The sequence below is a fragment of the Pezoporus wallicus genome, unplaced genomic scaffold (genome assembly GCF_028554395.1).
Source record: "Pezoporus wallicus isolate ANWC-B61680 ecotype Strahan unplaced genomic scaffold, APGP_CSIRO_Pwel_v1 contig_5418, whole genome shotgun sequence".
In the NCBI taxonomy this organism is placed as follows: Eukaryota; Metazoa; Chordata; class Aves; order Psittaciformes; family Psittacidae; genus Pezoporus; species Pezoporus wallicus.
In genome coordinates, this window is record NW_026640709.1 from 630,446 (window position 1) to 646,202 (window position 15,757).

The 15,757-nt window shown below is 46.0% G+C and overlaps 1 protein-coding gene across 5 annotated transcripts in view; it reads right to left on the reverse strand.

Annotated features, from left to right (window-relative positions):
• The window catches only part of PLEKHD1 (pleckstrin homology and coiled-coil domain containing D1), a 33,237-nt gene that overhangs the window by 14,569 nt on the left and 2,911 nt on the right, over nt 1-15,757 (reverse strand). For 3 of the 5 annotated variants that reach the window (XR_008973589.1, XM_057420066.1, XM_057420067.1), the window contains 6 exons: nt 9,761-9,853; nt 8,769-8,862; nt 7,800-7,889; nt 7,200-7,276; nt 2,648-2,739; nt 264-316 (listed from right to left, as the gene is read on the reverse strand). Coding sequence is in view for 4 of the 5 variants with exons in the window: in XM_057420066.1 (XP_057276049.1) it covers nt 264-316; nt 2,648-2,739; nt 7,200-7,276; nt 7,800-7,889; nt 8,769-8,862; nt 9,761-9,853 (499 nt within the window). In the remaining variant the exon portion in view is untranslated. The remainder of the gene's footprint in view (nt 1-263; nt 317-2,647; nt 2,740-7,199; nt 7,277-7,799; nt 7,890-8,768; nt 8,863-9,760; nt 9,854-15,757) is intronic. The other 2 variants (XM_057420068.1, XM_057420069.1) reach the window with 1 other exon arrangement.

Sequence of the window (15,757 nt, forward strand, 5' to 3'; positions counted from 1 at the left end):
CCCTTGTTCTCCTGAGACATGTATCACAAGAACACTGCATGGAAAGTGCCTGGGAAGGGCAGCAGGGATACACCTCCAGGACTGATCTCACGACACAGCTCTTACTCCCTTCTTTATCCACAGGACCCAGAGGTCAGCTGGAGGTATTTTCTGGCTTCAAAGCCTCCCTCCCCGAACCCTGATATGCCTTCCAACCAACAACTCCCTGCCTTCCAGTCCTGCACACAGAAGTTGAAGGAAATTGGCTTGTGATGAACACTCACCTCTTTTTGCTCCCTCTGCAGGCACAGCTCTTCTGTTTCTTCCATTAGCTTATCTGCAAACACACACACAAAGGCCAAATGCAGAGAAAAGCAATTTATATTGTGGGAATATTTATGGGCATGAAACACTGACCGAGGCTTGAAAATGCAGTGTTCCCTATTGCTCTGTGTGTATCTGTCTGGGAGAATCCAAAGGGTGAGATGACAGTAATGGGATGTTCTGTAATTTCCAGGTTGCTAAATGACTTAATAAACTAAGCACCCATATTGCTGTGTACTCCTTCTAAGGTTTCCTCTCAGCGGTCTTAAAGAGCATTAAAGAACTAACCTCTGCAATCATCCGAGTCAGGAAATACTCTTATCTCTTCTTCTCACATAAAGAAGCAAATGCCCAGAAAGTAGGTGCAGAGTCACACACCACTGCATAGAGAGTCAGTTCTCCTGCAGCTCTGTGCCCCATCCCTACCCTCCTGGCACATCACCCTCTCCTTCAGGCACCTGCCAGCTCCCGTTTGTGATCTTGGCATGTGCCAGCCAAGCCCAGAAATCAATCCCCTAACTTAGCCACAAAATTCCTTAACCATTCTTAACTATTCTTGTTAATAATAGTTCCCCTCAACATCAGTTGCTCTTGTTTACTAAGGACACATGCCCACTTGGGACTCTGCCCTGATCCTTACACTGTGACCTGATGCACCTATGCTCTAACTGTAAACAGGCTCTGCCTTGGGCAGTTTTTAATTGTTACAGCTTTGTGGGGGACAGTTGAGAAGTAACTTGGGGGATCCAGGGGATTTCCTGGAACAGTGTTTGCTTTCCCCAGAGAGCCTTGAGCTGCTGCCAGGAGCAGCACCTGACCTCAAAGCTTAACTACAGGAAGCACACAGATCACTGAAGGTAAGGTTATTGAGGCAGAAGCCTCAGCAGTTATATAGGAATAAATAGACAATAGCTGTCAAGAGAAAGTAACCAACTGTGACAACTGACCAGCTCTGAATATTCTTGTCATGGACCAAAGAGCCCAGTGCAGTATGTATTTTATATTCCAAATGATCTCCCGTTTGCCACAGAAGGTGTACTCCTCTATTCTTCCATCGCCTTGTCTTGTACTGTGGCACCCTTCAGTTTCTTAGGCTTTTTAGTCTGCTCTGGTGTTTGCAAAATAATGTTTTGACAAAACTTTCCTGTTTCTAGCTGTCCTCCTATCTCTCCAGGTCCTCCTCACAGCACTCCCTGTTATCCCTTTGTCAGGTGTGGAACCTGCTTGCCTCATATATGAGGCCTACGTCAGCTCACATGTGTGACTGGCACTTAGATGGCGAGAATGAACATGCCTTGGTACTTGAATTATGATCGCTGTTACATGTGAGACCACATACTGAGATCACCCCTGATCAGCATGAATGCAGAAATGCAGGTTTTTCAAGATCCCTCCAATGGCTTGATCATTAGGAGTAGATACCATGAATCCCTGCTCAAGGCATCACCAACCTGAAGCACTCAATATTGCTGCTAGATTGTTTAAAGCAGATGACTGTCCAGACAAGCCACTGAGTTCATGCATGTGACCAGCAGCCCCCAGGTCAGAAGGGCTCTTACACTTTGGGAAATGGTCTAACTTAGGGGTTGTCTGGGTTAAAAAGGCTACTCTCCCTTGGCTCTTGCTATGGGCAACATGGGGAAGAGACAGCTGGACTGCCCAATGCAGTCAGAGTACCCAAGGTACTGCCATGCAGAGGCTGGTTTCCAAGTAGTGGATCGGACTACATAACGTTCAGAAGTCTCTTCCAACCTAAATTATTCTATGTTCACCTGGAGCAACTGCTCGCTCTCCATTGCCCATGGAGAGAGGAATGGCAAATTAGCCATTAACATTAGACACCTCAAACAAGCCCATGTAAAAGCTATCCCTTCCAATATGATCAATGTAAGCAAATGTAAAGACTGAGTAAGGCCAAAAAACCCCAAACATCTGGAGGAGGAAAACTCATGCATGAAAAGCTGTGATTAGCCTCAGAAATACCAGTCCTACGTGATTCAGGGAGACAAAGGTACTGGCTCTTTGCCTGATGAGCAGCTGAAATCAGCACATCCAAACTTCCCAGGGACAGCAAACATTTGTGCACTCCAGCCATTGGGAGCTGCAGGACTGCAGCATGCTGGCCAAAGCACGTCCCTTTCATGCTCCACACAGATGTCCAGATCCTACCTTTACATTTTCATGTTTTAACTCCCTTCAAACCTGAATTTCAGCTGCTGACTACTGCAAAGCTTCATCCAGTAAAAGGAAACCTGTAAATCCTTGGCTTGGCCACACTGACAACTCCAGAAAAGCAAAATGGCTATTTTTGGATTTATGGCTTTTGGAAGTAAGAGTTTCCTACCTAAGTATTCCTGCTTCTCCTTGGCAAGCTGCAGTCCTTGTGCTTCCAGGCTCTCAATCATAGCTTCTCCCAGCTGAGCATTCTTCCAGGTCCTAGGGAAAGCAGACGCAAAGCAGACAATGTAAGAGAGAACTAAGGGTCCCACGGAGCAAGGCAGAGGACTCAGCCTAGCAGTCTATCAAGACAGTGGCACTGTCTTGTGCAGCATTTCCAATATTTTTCTGCTATAGCCACTCTTCCCCTTCAAACTGTTACTAACTGTTCATTGACTCCTTCACACAGTCTTCTACCTTCAGCCTTTCTGGTAGTCATCATCCATCCTGGAACCAATCAATTCCTCCTCTGCCAAACTTGCAAGCCACTAGAATTTGGTGTCTAGCCCTACACCATGTGTTAAATGCCTTTCCCTGTAAAAACAATGAAGAACCTGAGATAAAAGCCTGACAAGACACTAGTAAGTAGGGAGAGTTAAAGGAAGCAGGCATATTCAAAGAGTACCCTGAGTTATTGTAGGACTTTGGCCTAAGGATCTCAAGGTCACGTCAACGTATTAGGAAACTAAGCTGCTAAAACGAGGCCTGTGGAGCAGAAGCCCATTACTGATTGAGCTGATGGACCAGGTTTAATACAGATATTAAATAACAAGGACAAGGACACACAAATCAAAAAGGGAACCAGAAATTGAGTTCACTGCTCACTTCTATTAATGTTCCATAGAAAACAAAATACCTAGACACATAAAATGCATACGTAAAATTCATCCCAATCTATTTATATAGACATACATACAGGAACAGGAATTGCTGCCCAGAAATTCTGCCATCTTCAGTAAATCCTAAGGGAGCTTATTAATATTAAATACCTGTTAAGCATTCTGGTACCAGGCCTCTTTGTGAACCATTTGAAATTACAGGTTTTCAGAGCCTGTTAGGTTGGCAACCTCTTATAAAGCAGTGTCAAGGCAACCTGTACTTCATCTCTTACAAAAGCCAGACAATGACACTAAAAACACATTACCCCAGGGACTAGGCGGCTCACAGCTCCAGCAGCCCAAGCACTGCCTTGTGCTCTTTGCAGACAGCTGGGTTTCTTTTCAGCTAATGAGCATCTAGGATATTCAGAAGTGCAGAAGAAATTAGAATGCTAATTAAAAAGGTGATGTTTTGCCCACAGGTAGATATCTTCATCTTGAGTGAGAACATGTGAGTGTGAATGTGTTTTTCCACTAATACTCTCTAATACAGGATGAATCTAACCCCAGAGAAATCAAGAGCAAACATCACAAGAGTGGGGTGGGGAGCATTACAGAGCTTATTTTATGATTATTGGGAAGGTTCCAAAACAGCTGCAGCCTTTAAGGTGTCTGTTTATTAGATTCACCTTTTCAGTGCGACCTCCCTTCCCCAGCCTAACAAGATGTTTCCCTGTTTGTAACTCAAAGGTTACTACACCCACTGCTGTATGACTCAGAAGATGCACTCATATCACTGTGTAGCATGTAAGCTTTTATTCCTTTTATCTGCTGGAACCATTACCAGTGTGTAACTGCAGCCACAGGGAGGTTCATGCCATGACTTCAACTGAGGGGAGAGCAATTTTGTATTTCTTACCAAGTGAGTTTCCATCAGAAAAAGCTGCACTGCTTAAGGTACTGGGAAGCACAGGGTCAGGAAGGCTCCTGGGACGAGTAGAAAGCACTCCTATAATATACTTGTGAAAACTACACCCCAAAGCTGTGTAGTAGCTCCATTTGCTCTTCAGCTCAAAGATCATTTATCCCAGCCCTTTTGCAGCATTGGGAACATCTCCCTAGCTTTGCCTTCATTTTACCTTTCTCAAGAGCATTCACAATCAGGTATTTTTGTTCCATGGGACATACGTACTATGTTACCTGTTTTGTTTTGTTTTTTTTTTCCTCGTTGCCCACTTAAGTCTGCTTTCAACCAGTGCAGGGAATGCTGCTATGGACATAGAGAGTGTACATGTGCCCATGCCCCCTGTGAGGAGCAGCAGAAGCCTCTCTGGGTGGGAAGAGAGCCCATCCAGCTGGCAGTCAAGGCTTTGGCATTTCTGAGAAGTTCTCCAAATCTGACCAGTGTGGTAAGTCCAAGCACACCATGTCAGGAGGCTGAGGAGACCATCAGCTCTCCTGTGCACTGAGTAGGGGGTCTCCCTATCAAACCAGGAGGCTGGGAAAGGAGTGAGGAGCAGAAGAGATCGCTGGGCACATTGTGATGGTGGAGGTACTAGGCAGCTGTGCAGGCACACGCACCACCCAGCCCGAGATGTAAAGAGGCAGCAGACAGAAGTTGAAACAAAGGAGAGAGGAAACATATGCTTTTGATCCTCGGTACATTTTTTCTTCTTTCCCCTATTTACAAAATCTCAGTCTCTGGACTTGGTGTTTTCTGAGGGTGTTGGTTTTGCTTTTGTGTTGTTGGGGCTTTTTTTTTTTCTTTGGTTGGTTTTATAATGAGGGAGCAGGATGATAAATTAAGTGCTGCAGTGCCACTGGCATTACAATCTCCATCTAGGAACAGCAGGACACTAAACCAGGTTGCCTAGAAGATCTCAGCTGTGTCCTTTTAGCTTTCCTGTTCATTGCAGATCAATTTACTGGCCCACGCTGTGCCTTTCTGGCTGCTGCTTAGCTCCCAGCCTGACCCTGCTAGCATAAATCACATAATCTCTGCTTTCCCTCACGCACAGGCTATCATCAGCACCGATTAGGCAGGCACTGGAGCTTCATCACTCTCCTCCTCTGATGAAAGAACAGAAGCAGAGAGGGAAGGGAAGGGGGAGTCTCAGGCAGATTGTCAGTTGGGTGCCGGTGGTCTGCTGTATGACAGGATCCACAGTCTAGATCTTTGTTTTAAACATTAGTACTGGAATACTGAAGCAAGGACTATACAAAATGCTGGCTCTGTGAAATAAGCAGGTACACATGACTTGTTTGTAAGATCCCTTCCTGCACTGTACAGCCATATTCCTTCCCTCCCATACACTCCTGAAAGACTAATTTGGCCCCCAGATTACTCTCCTTGGCAATAGTCGAGTATAACATTGGTGAAGGCAAGTGCAGACCTGTGCTATCAAAGAAACAACTCAAAATTGCTCTAGGGCTAAGTCTGTGTCCCTCCTCCTCTGCTGTGGCCAAGCCTGCTCCTGCTGAGTGGGTGACTGATCTCTGCCTTGGGTCTTTGTGTCCCATGGGGCACATGCTCCCATGAAGCTATAATGACCAGCTTTGTATTTACGGTTTATACAATACCATGGAGGTTACATCTTGCTCCAGCACCAAAGCCAGGCTCACTGCAGCAGCTCAGAGCTTGGCTTGGGCTGATCCACCATAACACTGCGCTCCCCATTAATTAGAAATGAACATTTTCAGCATCATAACATTGGAATTAACCGAGATACTACCTTTGCCATGCACACATGCATACATACACTGGTATTAAAAGTTCAACTTGCTTGAAAGAGCAGCTTTTGTCCCTACAGTCACAAGAGACCACATACACACATTGCAGTGCAGCCAGGAAGGACAGAGAAAAGTTCTCACTGCTTCAAACTTCATGGCTGGATAGTAGGCTCTGCAAGCTTCTGCCTTGCTTGGGAAAGTCAAGTCCCTCTTTAAGTGTTATTTCTTCCTGCATCTGCTGAGATTTAGGAAGATCCTGCTTTGGGTTTGCAGGACAGCTGCTCCCTGCACTGTCAGACATCTGGGTACTGAGGGATTGCAGAGCTGGTGGCCAACAAACTGCAGATCTCTCCAGTATTCTCAGCAGACTATGGACTCGGTGCTGTACACACACAGCAATCAAACTCTCTCACCCCTGTAGGTGGGCTGGAAATGCTTTGCTAACACCTCCTCCCTGGGATCTAGCCTGCCTCCGCTGTTCAGAATTAAACTGTCTCAAGAAACCAAATCCTGCTGCTGCATGGCCTGAGCTCCCTAGGACCTGAACAGAAGGAATGCGCACCCATGGTCACACAGTTGCTTCATGGCTGTCACTGACATCTCAGCATGACCAGGACAGCTAACGAGAACAGCGATGTGCCGGTGAGGTCACTGCTCACCAGTGAGGTGCAGAGCCACACAGAGAGCTGCTCACAAGCTTTGCACCTTGCCTGTTCTGCTCTTACCTTACCCCAAATTCATACACCTGCACCCAGGGAGGTTTTCTGACCCACAGCTTTGTCAAGCCCGTGGACCTTCCTTCCCACACAAAACGGTCTAGGGAGCTCCCACCTCTCTGAGCAAGACAGAGGGACAGCAGATGCCACCCGGTATATCAGTGTTCGAGATATGATGGCCTGGGGTTGGTAACAAAGAGCCATATTGCATACTACACCCAGGCAGGAAGATATGGGTCAATTTTAGAGCATTCTTGTGTAGGAAAGAATGAGTCCAGGAGGCAAGTGAAGGTCTTGCTGGTCTAGGGGAGCTTTTCTGCCTTCCCCATGGTCCTTCTAGTCAGGCTTCTTCCCCTTTATCCTTTACACATCTACAGAGCAGATCAAAGAGAATAAGGAATATAAAGAAGCTTACACTTTTCCAGACTCCTGTAGCATCTCCAGCCACTGAGCCTGCTCAAACTCTGATTCAGCTGCTAGAACAATGTTACCCTAGAAGAGGGGAGGGGAGGGGAAAAAAACCTGGATTAGAGAGGCTGGTGCCTTACACACCTCTGCACACCCAGGGCATGAACAGGACACAGGTAGCACAGCTACAGTGAGAGGAAAGCTCACTGCAGGCTTCCACCTCCATGGAGGCATCACATGGGAGCAAATATAACCCAGGTCTACCACACATTGGGAAGAGATGTGAATGGCAAGCGGTCATGGCAGGAATAAAACGGTAGGGCAATGTGAGCTCTAGGGCTCCTGAACATCTGTCTACTGGTTCTCTAGTATCATAAGACCTGCTGTCAGAAAGAGCAAGTTTCCTCACTGGTTGTCAAGACAAGAGCAGCAGCAAAGCTTTGAGGGGACTTGGGATGCTAAGCCACCCTCTCGCAGGGTAGTCTGCCTAGAGAGGGTAGGATACCTTGGTGGAGTGCGAAAGGCTACCGATTCAGCTCTGCTCATCAGCAACAACTTGTTTTGTGGTGTTTATGGGTTTTTTTTAGAAGAAAAGAAGTTTACTTACGTGGAAGTCTTCATGAGAGATCTTTATGGCATAAGGCATGTTGGGCTCTTCTTTGGGCTCCACGACGCAGCCTCCCAATGGTATGACACCCTGGAGATAAACCAGCGTGCTCCAATCAGTCATCAAAATCAAGTATAGCCATTAACTAACTAGGAACTGAACTTTCACCCTTCTTCACTTGTGGGCCCCTGACCTGCCTTGCCTATCCCAGGAGGGACAATACACACAGCTCCTGAAAATCACAGGGACTCCCACCACCCTCAGGAGACCTCCAAGTAGTATCTGAACTGGGGTAAAGATGGCTCTGCTGCATAGGGCTGGAGGTAAGGCTGCTAGGTAGGACATGGAAAGGGGAGCTCTTATCAAGGAGGAGGTAATGGCCCAGCAGGGCCAGACATTGCAGATTCACAGAGTGGTACCATGAGAGAAGCTGTGTATCCACTACAGTCACCACTAGTAGGTCAACGCCTCACACATGCTGTATGGGGATGGATGGGTGCCCTGCTGCCCCTAACCAGGCTGGGTGAAATCTACACTTCTGGGAGCACATGTGCTTCATCTGCCTCCAGCGACTGCAGAGGACGAAAGCAGACTCAGACCACACAGTCTCCTGATAGAGGCTGCTGCTCATGGCTGAGGGGTTAGCAGGGGATGGCTGTGACTGATTACGAGTGCAAGTACAAGTTAGGAGCAAGCAGCAACCAAAACTGACCCACCACTGGCTTTGCCAACAGCATTCTCACATCCACAAGATCACTTGATTAGGGAAACAAGGGAATACATATACTATTAAGTAAAAAAACATTGAAGCCATGCTGAATCACTGAGGAACCTAACGAGGTACTGACATGATTCTTGCATTTTTGGGGGCTTCTCTGAATTTGACTTACCTCTTCACTTACTGGGCCTGTGGAGGGGGAGGAAGCTAGAAAGAGAATAACCCCCCTTTCCCAGGCAAACGCTGCTCACCTTGGGGTGGATATTGAAGTATTTATTGCTTTCAAAACTCTTCTTCTCACTCTCAGCATAGTAGAGGAGGAAACTTTCCTTAATGATGAAGAACCTTTAAGACAGAGAAAGGAAATAAACACTGCTAGAACAGTGGTCATGGTTCCACAGCACAAAAAAATCACCACATATCTAACTCTGCTTTCTGAGCAGAAGAGTTTACTGTTCTCATCTATGCCTAAGGTGAGGTGCCTTACTTGGGCTTGTAGCCAAGAGCTAGTGCTTAACACCAAGTGCCAAGCTCAAGTGCTTTGTGCTTGCAGTTTGCCACAGCATGCACACAGAAACGTTTATTCACAGGGGAATGGGATGGTGGTCTGTGTCCAAGACAAAAGCAAAGCCAAAACCTTTTTGCATCTTGACCTGTACACGTTTTATCTAGCCCATGTGTTGCATTCAACCTCTTGAGAGAAAACTGCTTCTTTTTTCAAGGGTCTCTCTCACATGGGCTAAGAGCAACTAAAAGCTTGTTATTTCAATCTATTCCCTGCCACCCTCTTCCCTCCCATTCTGCATAAGCCAGAAGGGAAGTCTTTCCACTGTAACTCTGAGTCTATGTCAGGGAGAGTCATAGATCTGCATCATTAGGCAACTCAAGGCAAAAGATGAGCCACAAGAGTACTCAGGAGGAGGAATAAATTTTAGAGCTATTTTAATCAGAGCTCCTGGCAAAGTCTCCCCTCGTTGACCTTTGGAAATACAAAGTAAATCGATTTTTTTTTCCCCTCACACACATCACATTTTAATGTGCCTTGTTCTGCTCAGCCTTACGTGTGCTCTGAGGAACACTACAGTAGCCACAAAATATCACAGCTTCTGTAAACCAAGTCGCTAATTTGCTGGAGTGTGTCCTCAAAATCGTGATTAAAGGAGTGCCACTTTCAGCTTATTTGCATGTCCAAAATGCCCCAGGGAGAGTCCCTCTTCTCTTTGAAAACTGAGGCTACATTTACCCTGCAGGCAGTGGTAGAGGGGGGAGATATCTTACTTGACTTAGCTTCAATTTGGTCTGAATCTCTATAGCTCTCAAAAATGCTGAAGAACAGCTGAAAAAAAATGGGGACAAGTTTAGTACAGAAGTTTCAAAAGATTAACTGACAAAGGAAATGTGTTGCACTGTTCCGTACATGTTTTCTAATATGAGAAAAGAGGGATTTGGAAAGAAAGCGAAAGGCAGTAAGCTGAAAATTAATACAGAATGTCTTTTTACACTGCACAAAGCACTGCTGTGTAAATCACTTTCATGTGGTCCTGAGGACAAGAGCTCATGAGGAATCTGGAAAGGATAAAGCATTTCTGTGAACAATGAGAACAGCCCCAGGAAAACCTCCTGCTTCTGGGCAGAAAGCCTCCACTGGATGGGATCTGGAAGAGACTTCTCCGGGCAGAGCTTTCCAGTCGTGCAGCCTGAGGATTCCTGGTTCTTCCACTGAAGCCCCTGTTAGTGATGGGCTACTTGGCAAGAGGTCTGATCCATAAGAGCAGTTCTAATACCTCCACATGCCCATCACACCCCAGTCCTCTCTGGAAGCAGAGGACCTGTCAGATGAAGCCAAGCGCTGCCTCCAGGACAGATGAGCACAGCAATTTAGTACCAGTTTAGTTCCTAAAGCTAAAGAAAGAAGTGGAAGCTGGGGGAAAATTATAATACCAAAATAATATATATAATATAATTAATTATTAATAATAGTTCTCATTATTACACTGAGGGGAAAGCTTTACCACTTCCACCAGCTCCCATCTCTTGCTCTTCTGCCATGGCTCTGGTATAAACGAAACTGCCAAATGCCGTGGAAATATGAGTCATGGGCTCGCAGGGGGACCAAAAGATAAGCAAAGAACAAAGCGAAGCTTCTGAATGACTGCAGAAAGCTCAAGGCTCTCAAACTCTGGACCTATTGTGCACTTGCTCCAAAACATTTAAGAGTGGCAGTGATTGAACTTGTGCGTATTCATATCCAGAAACGTTCAGAATGTACAAACACCAACAGCAACTATTGTGCCCCAAATATTTTCTTCTCCTTGCCTACTTATCTATACGTGTTCATGTTGACATCAGAGGTGGAGAGAAGCCACCAGCTTGCTTTCTCAGCAAGACACACCGTCTTCCCATTTGCTACTCCAAAAACATCATGGTTGACTGCCTAATCTCACCTCTTGCTCCTGACCACAACCTGGCAAAATCTCTCTAAACAGAACAGCGCAACTCAGTGCAAAAATCACCCTTTTGCACTGAGCTCATTTAGTTGGCAGAGGACTGAAAAAGTGCTCATCCACAGTGCAGCGTGTCCAGCAAGTTATTTGACTAGGTAACTTGTCAGAGCACTTACTATTCACCTTTCACCCAGGGGACATCTCCCTTCCAGCCCAAGCTCATGTGCCACTGCACCTCCCAGAGGAGCTGCCTGTAACGTCCCCTCAGCTGGGAAAGCAACATGACCCTACCTGCGGTGGCTGTCCATACTCTCCCTGTAAGAGGTGCCTAAGATGGCCTGCCCATGGGGCACTACTTTCTTTCCCTGTGATGGAAATCTCCATGCTAAATCTCTTGCCACTGTCACAGACCAGGGACCAGAACAGTTTCTTCAAGACAGTAGGCAGGGTTGGGAAGGAGCATCCCAGAGAAAGTGGGGGCTGAACTGATGACACAACTTTGAGGCACCAGCCCATTTAGCAGATGCATCAGGCACATCTCTGTGGGACACAGTGCTGAGAGGGTGCACTCATCAAGGTCTCACCTCAGTGTGAAACAAAGATTGGTACTTTCAGACATATTTGCTTTCATGGCAAAAGCAGCCATGGCCCCTGCAGCAGGCTCAGAGCTGACCCTGGCCAAGGCAGATATCAGAGAGACCTCCACAGAGCAGGCAGGTTTCTGGTTCCTCCTGTCTGCATCGCTTGTGTGAGCAGCAGAAGCCTTCCTGTTTCATTTTAATTCACACCTCTGATCATTAACTCCATTAAAAAGTTTTCTTATGAGTAGCTGCATCTTCACTTTATGTTTCTAGTGCTCAGTTCAATGAGAATTTGATTTTTTAGAGGCACATGTTACCTCATCAGCATAATAAATACAGAAATAGTACCTTTTAAGATCAATTCTGCCTGGCCTGTGCTTGGTTCAGTGAATCAGAGTGAATCAGACACTGTGGCTATAAATACAAAACTAAAGTATAAAACTCAACACACCACATGAAATGGAGAAAGTCTTTTGGTCACTTTCAGTAGTCTTTTCAGGCTGAACAACCTTGAGAAACATTTGCAAGACATAAAGATCTTTAACTATATGTGATTTCTAATCTGTTAACCCCGGTTAAAGCCAGGCTTCAGTCTGTTACATATTTTTTGTCTTCTCAGTGCTCCCGATATCCCCATAGTATGCTCCAGTGGAAAACCAAAACAAAACCAAGAGTAAAGCCTAGCACAGATCTCTGAGAATTGATGAACCTCTTGCAGATTAATGAGCTTTTAGATCCCCAGTCTTACAGACGTGGAGAGAATCTGTGGGGATTTGGAATTAAAATGTATAAACTAAGAGTTAAAAATACAACAACAACAACAAAACTCCACAGCAAATAATGAAAGAAAAAAACACTGAAAAACTGGCTAGCTGATGAATGATCAGAACTTATTCCCTCATCTATCCCTACCGGGAAGGCAACACCCAAGCAACAAAGATCACTACTTTGACTTTCAGGACAAGGTCTACATACAACAAGACAAGGAAATTGATGCAGCATGATGAAAAGAGGCATGAAGTGACAGAGTGAAGGAGGAAGAGGTACAAGACTCAAGGGCAAGTTGAAGATTGAAGCAACAGCCAGGTGAGTAATAGCAGAAAGGGAAAGGATGGCCAAGGGTAAATGGGGAGATGCAGCCAGTTAAGACAAGAGACACCGAACACACTTGAATTAGGCACAGATGTGCCAGCAGAATTAAAGGGAGTACTGGAGAGACAGGGGAAGCTTTCTGAGTAAAAGCAAGAAACCAAAAAAAAGATATTTAAAAGCAAAGCAGCAAAAAGCCTAGAGAGCAGCAATGAAGATGGGAAGACCTGGTGCACACACTCCACATGCAGCTCAAGCAATACAGGAGCCATTCATGCATGGTCTATTTCTTTGGGTCACCCGTCTCCTGTCGCTAGATCCTGCACTAAGAAACCGCTGAAACCACAGTGTAATGAAACTGAAATCAGCAGAGGAGCAGTAACAGTCTTGAGTAACTTGGATCTATAGCCAGAGGCGTGATCTGCCAGGATTAGGCAAAACAACTCCTTACTGGACAAGTAGAGATACCTGATCTCTGGGGACAAAGTGCTTGCTTTGTGTCACAGAGGACTAACAAGATTAACTAGATAATCTTCGTAAGAGTGTTTGAAGTGACAGCGGCCCGAGTTAAGTATTTACATTATAAAACTGCAGCAGTCTCACTGGTCCTTCCTTCCAATGGTGGTTTTCCGGGCACCGGTCCAGGAGCGCAGGCAGCAAATCCCAGTTACTAGAGCAGCCCGGTTCTCTCTCCCTAGGGACAGCTCAGGAAAACGACGGGCAAATGACTCTTTATCAGCATGTCAGCTCAGAGACCTCAGTACCTGTCCCTCCTTGTTCCTCTCCTGACAGCTCCAGGTTTTCCTGTCTGCCTCCTGGCGCCTGGCAGCTGCAGGGGCAGGCAGCCAGGCAAGGAGCGGGAAGAGGTGGATGCTTCCTGACAGCAACCAGCCAAGTGGGAAGCTGAGAAGGGTAAGAGGGAAGCTTGACTCAGAGCACCGCTGCCTCAGCAGCTCCTGCTCCCCATGTGCTGCTCATGCACACACTGCTCTGCAGCCATGTGCTTTCTAGGTTTTTTTCAGAGCAGAAAACAGTCCAAAACAGTTATCCTTTCCATCTGTCCTGCGACCACATCTAGCGACTGTTGGTAACCAGTCTGCTGGAAAACAAGGTTATGTGCCTGCTTTGCAGTGCCACAGCCAGGACTGGCCACAGAGAAGATGAGATTTCTCTCAACTGTGCTGCATTTCCCTCCTTCCAGCAGTAACCTGGCATCTCTGATGGGTTTACTCAGAGGCATCAGCATATTTTGCAGTACTTTTTCTCCTTTCAATTCCCGATGCCCCACCTTGCTTTTTTGACTCTGACTGACCACTGGGCAGATGCCGTCCTGGAGCTGTTCCCCTTAGCTCCAGAGTCTCACACCTGAATGGTGACAGTCAGCTTAGAACCTGACATGCCTATACAGAGCTGGGATTATTCACAGCAGAGAAAGATGTGTCACTTCCTACCTACAAAGGTACAGCGCCCCGTTCATGGAACATCCAGAGCAGGTTTGTACCTTGTGCATTTCATTCCATGCCAGGCTGATGCCAGTACCAGTGCGACTTTTGTATTTGAATTGACTAAACTGCTTGTTATAAACTCAAAGGAAGAATGGAATGCAGTTGGTGGAAAGAGGAGAACCGTAAATCAAGGGCCAAGAATATGCAGTGACCCAAGCTTTGACTGATCAAAGCTGCAAAATCCCCAGACCTGGGATTTCAATTTCCAAAGCACTGGACACCATGCCTGGACTTTTTTCCTTGATCCATTATCCAGTCAGGCTCCATCTTTCCCTTAAACACTCACTTTTTTTTTCTCTCTGTGTCTCCAGCAGCACTGCTGCTACAGCCAAATGAATGGGATCAAGCAGTAAGTATCATGCATCTCGGCAGCCACATCTTCATGGCTGATGGCCTGATGTGGTCAATCCTCCTGTTACATGCTGGTTTATTTCCCATCGCTTGGAAAGACTTTCCTTAGAACAAGGAGTAGTTCTATTGTTCAGTCCAAGACGTCAGGACAAAATCTACATTGCTCAGAGATCAGATCCTCAACTGCATCTAGAAACAGTCCATTTTTCCCTCTTAATTTAACTGGAGTGGGAAACTTCTCCTTTCCATGAAATAATGCACTGACCAGCTGTGTCTTGCTGGGCATGGGTGGGTAGGCCGGAGAATGGATGAATTGCTCCTTATTCTTCTTCACAAACAACTTATAATAACATGTAAGCTTTTTACTCAAAGAAAATCTCTCCTGTGGTAAAAAAAAAAAACAACAAACTTATCGCTCCTCCTGTTCCAGTGGTTTTACTCCAGAAACCCCTTCCTTCCAAACCCTACAGACCCCCTGTGTTCATCTCCCACAGACCCATCTCTGGTCTCCAGGCCCCACAGCTGCTGTGCTAGCAGCTAACCATCCACATCATTCTTGCCCCATGGCCTCTTCCCACCTGCTAGCACTAAAATATTTACCACTTGATGAAGATAGGGGTGACTTCTAGGAATAGAACAGCACTAAATAAATAATGATAGAGAGAGCAGACACAAGCCATTTGCCTGCAAGAAATTTTTATTAGGAAGAAGAAAGCCTTTTAAGAATGTCTCCTCCATAGCAAATTACCTTCCCCTCCTTTAGTCTGTCCACTTGTTTTCCGTAACCCAGCCACATTAGCTTCCAGACATAATTCATTTAAATATCAGTGTTTGGGAGCTGAGTAGGGAGCACAGATTCCGTCTGGGGTGAAAAAGTCCACTGTGGGGGGAAGTACAGAATAAAACCTGCACACAAGTCAAAGGTGGCTACAAACACAAAACTGCTTCCCAAACGACATTTGACTATTTTTCAGGCTATGCCATCTTCATAGGTTCAGACTGGACAGCACTGTCGTTATTACACAGAGCAAAACTGGGAAAGCTAGGGCTAGAAATGGATTTGGTGTGTTTACTATGCAGCCTACAGCAAAAAGGTGCCCACCAAAGGTAAGTACAAGAGGCAGCCGACAGACATTGCTCATGTGCAGGTACATTTATTCTTCAAAAAAGCCTTGAGACACTCTTTACTACCAAGGCTACAAAACTGCCTTTCAGGTCCAGAAGTAGCTCAGGCTTCCTGTGCTGTCATTTGTTAATGACTCATTTGTGC